General features: G+C 29.5%; 1 protein-coding gene across 1 annotated transcript; it reads left to right on the top strand.

The window, feature by feature from the left end:
- The first annotated feature begins 1,835 nt into the window (after positions 1-1,835).
- Positions 1,836-3,101, top strand: LOC130808175 (basic leucine zipper 34-like). Its single transcript, XM_057673642.1, has one exon. The coding sequence runs from the start codon at positions 1,875-1,877 to the stop codon at positions 2,637-2,639; it is 765 nt and encodes a 254-aa protein (XP_057529625.1). The 5' UTR covers positions 1,836-1,874; the 3' UTR covers positions 2,640-3,101.
- The last annotated feature ends 883 nt before the right edge of the window (positions 3,102-3,984 follow it).

The raw sequence follows: 3,984 nt of genomic DNA, 5'->3' as shown, positions 1-3,984 counted from the left end.
GGAGGAAGTACTAGTAAAGAGAAAAATAAAAATAGAGGTATTAAAAAATTTTAGAGAGCCGTAGGTCTTTGAGGATCGAACTTCTGATTCAATTATGTTCCAAGAGTCCTAACGAAAAGTTATCAAAAACCGTCATACTCTATTCAATCATCTTCTAAAGTATTTCTAAGCATTTAAATCGATATTTTGTAAAGTATTAACATGATGCAAGTAAATATCGCAAAGATCTTAAGTATATTTCCATAATTTATCCTTCTTTACAATAAAATGTTAATTTAAGTAGTTTAAATTTGTGTAATATAAACTTAGTGCACAATATTTAACTATTTTACCGCTTTTTAATCTTCTCTTTAAAAATCAACACTTTTCACTCTTCACTTCACTAATTCATATTCCCCTCATTTTTTTGTTCTACTCACATTCCCCATTTGAAAATTTTAAAATGTCTTTCTTATTTAGAATTATTCTATTTTAATAACCAATAAAATTCAAGATAATTATTAAACTTACTGTTGATGATAACAGCCATCATGCCAAATCAGATGATACAACAACAGTGATCAGGGGTAGTATCGTCAACAGTAGTCAGGGGTAGTATTGTAATAACAGTACAATGTTTTGTTTCTTCTTTGTATAAAAACTTCTGTATCAATTGTTATTTTCGATTCTTTTCCCTTATGATCAATTAATCAATAAAATCTCTTCTTTCTTTCCTGCTTTCTCTCTTCAATCAAAGATCTTCACTGAGAGTTTTATCACTTACACTCTGATTTATAAAAATTAAATTACAATTTAATTTCCAATATATTTACTTTATATACACCAATGAAATTTAATGATTTTATTACATTGACACTTTAATAAATATAATCTTTATTTTTTATATTGTTTTATCCAACTTTTATAGTATCTATTGTATAATTATTATTTATCTTGATTTCTTTTCATATTTCAAATGAAGAAATAAAATATAAAAGATAGAGTATTATTAAACATATACCTCCTAAGTCCAAATTAAAGTTAATACTATGTGCTCTAAATAAAAAACAACATTATCTAATTTAGTAGTTCTCGCCAAGCTTAAAGACTTAATCCATTTCACCAAAATAATCGATGTTGAGAAAAACTGTTTTTTCTAAATGAGTGGAGTAAGCTGATCATTGATATAGAGAAACAAAGAGTAAATGTTAGTCCCTCCTATTCACCTTATGAGTCTCATTTGACTTTTTACGGATTTTAAGGAGAGTCAAAAGTGGGACCTTAAGGGTAGGAAAGAGAGTGATTTTATGGGTTTTTTAATATAAGGCAGGAAAATTAGTATGGGTAATAAAAGGTATAATTGAAAATAAGATAAAGTTACTAAGGGCATAAAAGTCAAAAATCCATACCAAAAATAGAAATGGGACAATTAAGATAACTTGACCATAAAAGGAAATGAGACACATAAGCTGAATAAGAGGGAGTAATTGATAATCAGAGGTTGATCTCTTCAAACTACTGTATAAGGCTTCTCACACGAGTAACAAATCATCTTTAAACACATGTCCAACTAGTGTCCCCACTTCCATTCTTCCTTCGTCAGTAAGCTAATTAACCCTAATTCTGCTTTTGTGAAAAGCAGGGTTACTCCTAGTAATTTTATTGTCGGCCCCACTTTAACCCGTAGTAAGTGCCCCTTGACTCAAAAGCTATTCCCGTAGTACCATCTAATTGACTAATATGCCCTTCCATGTTCCTACCAATGTGGAGCCCACCAATACTCTAGCTTTTTTGGGTGCTTAGTTTTGGCCTTTAAATAATCCACACTTACAATTCCTTTCTCCCCTTTTCCTCTTCTTCTCTTCTACCCCCCACCTATAAGCTCTTACGCCGCCATGTTGTCCACCGTTTTTCCCACTGATTCCCTTTTATCCACCGCCAATAACAACTCATCTTTCTCCTTTAACGGCGGCTTTACGCCGTGGGAGAAACTCGAATCTCTTTTTCCTAATCCTATTATGGAAAAAGATAATGCCCAAATTAAACCCGAATCAAAATTAAACAAAAACTTTTATATTAGTTGTTCAAAAAGTGATGAACCTAATTTTAGTCGTTACCATGTCGGTTCGGACTTAGGTTCATTAAGACCAAACCAAGAGTCTCCTTGTTTAGACAAACCGGACCTAGGGCAAAATAATGCCCAAAGTCCGACCTCTGTGCTCTTAAGTCCTATTTTTGGTTCTGGCTTCGAAGACCCGAACCAAAATCAAGATTATTTTATGTTAAATTCATGTGCAGATGATCCAGAGCGTGCAGTGATCATGGACGAGAAAAAGCGTAAGCGGATGATATCAAATCGGGAATCAGCTAGACGGTCACGCATGCGAAAACAAAAACACGTAGAAAATTTAATTAATAATGCAAACCAATTAAAGATCCAAACTCGGGAGCGGTCCAACCAATTACGGCTCATGACACATCATATTCACCTCGTAAGGAAAGAAAATGACCGGCTTAAATCCGAGTCAGTCGTTCTACGCAGGAAATTATATGAACTCGGACAAATGTGGCAACTTCAACAATATTCTTATCATCTTCATTCTTATTCCCTTCCACCTCCTTCACCATCTTCATGTGCGGCGACGCTAATGATTATTTGACTCAATTATGGACAAATAAATTAATCCACGTTCCATTTTATACTTAATTTTTTTTTTTTGAAAATAAGTATGAAGCAAAGCAATTATATAAGTATATATTACTCTATTTTAAAATATTTGCAATTGATAATAATATATAATTTGAAAATAATATTATTATCAATTACAAATATAATCCAACAAATGCAGTACTATTTTGACCGTGTTAATAAATAAATAATGGAACAAATGATTAATTATTAGTAAGAGCAACGCAACTATTAGATGCATGCTCTATTTGTCTCTTTATTATAGTTAGACTATAAATAGGATTATATGTTAGGCTTTAGTCCAAGAATTAGCGTACGATGGTTTTTATTTTAATTTTTTGAGTTAAATTCCTATCAAATATATAGGAATTTCTATTTTGTAAAGAGTAAATTAAAGTTGGTGTTTGATTTATAATATTAAATAACTTTTCGTTTTGGAGTATTGGATTGATACTTTTTCTTTATTATTATTATTATTATTATTATTATTATTATTATTATAGTGCTGAATATTTAGATATTTGCTTCTTTTCTTATTATTTATTTTTTAAAATGTTATTTTATTAGTTCTATGAATCAAAATTGACTACGCGTGTTTATCAATGTACTTTACAAACTTGATTGCTAGTTGCTTAGCTCAGCTAACAGTAACACAACCATCTTTAAATGTCGGCAACAAGCATGGAACAACCAATTCGTATATTATCATAGGTAGACCTGGTTTAAGCAGGACAATGTATTTAGTATTTAGTATTTGAAAGTATTTAGTTTAGCTAAATATTTGCAATTATTTACATACTAATATAATAATATGGCTAAAACTATGCAAAAATAAGACTACTATTAGGCAAAAATCACTAATATTATACTAATACGACTAATACTATATTAATACGACATATAAAATATTAATAAGACTAATATTAAACAAAAACGACTATTACTAAATTGGTACGACTAACATATACTAAATTAGTAAATGACATATTAATACACCTAATACTATACTAATACACCTAAAACAACACTAATACGACTAATATTATGCTAATACACCTAATACTACATTAATTATATAACTAATAAAGTAATAATACGACAAATACTATACTTATATGACTAATTATACACAAATAATACTAATACTATAAAAAGACGATTAATATTGAACAAATTCGACTAATATCATTACTCGAAGAATGTATTAATACAACTAATACAATACTAATACACCTAATAGGCTAGTATTACAATAATACGACATGCTAATTATACATTAATACAACTAATATAATACTAATACGACTAATATTGTA

This window comes from Amaranthus tricolor, chromosome 3, assembly GCF_026212465.1.
Source record: "Amaranthus tricolor cultivar Red isolate AtriRed21 chromosome 3, ASM2621246v1, whole genome shotgun sequence".
Taxonomy (NCBI): Eukaryota; Viridiplantae; Streptophyta; class Magnoliopsida; order Caryophyllales; family Amaranthaceae; genus Amaranthus; species Amaranthus tricolor.
Note: the sequence above shows the minus strand (reverse complement) of the source record. Positions and strands in the feature narration are given on the sequence as shown.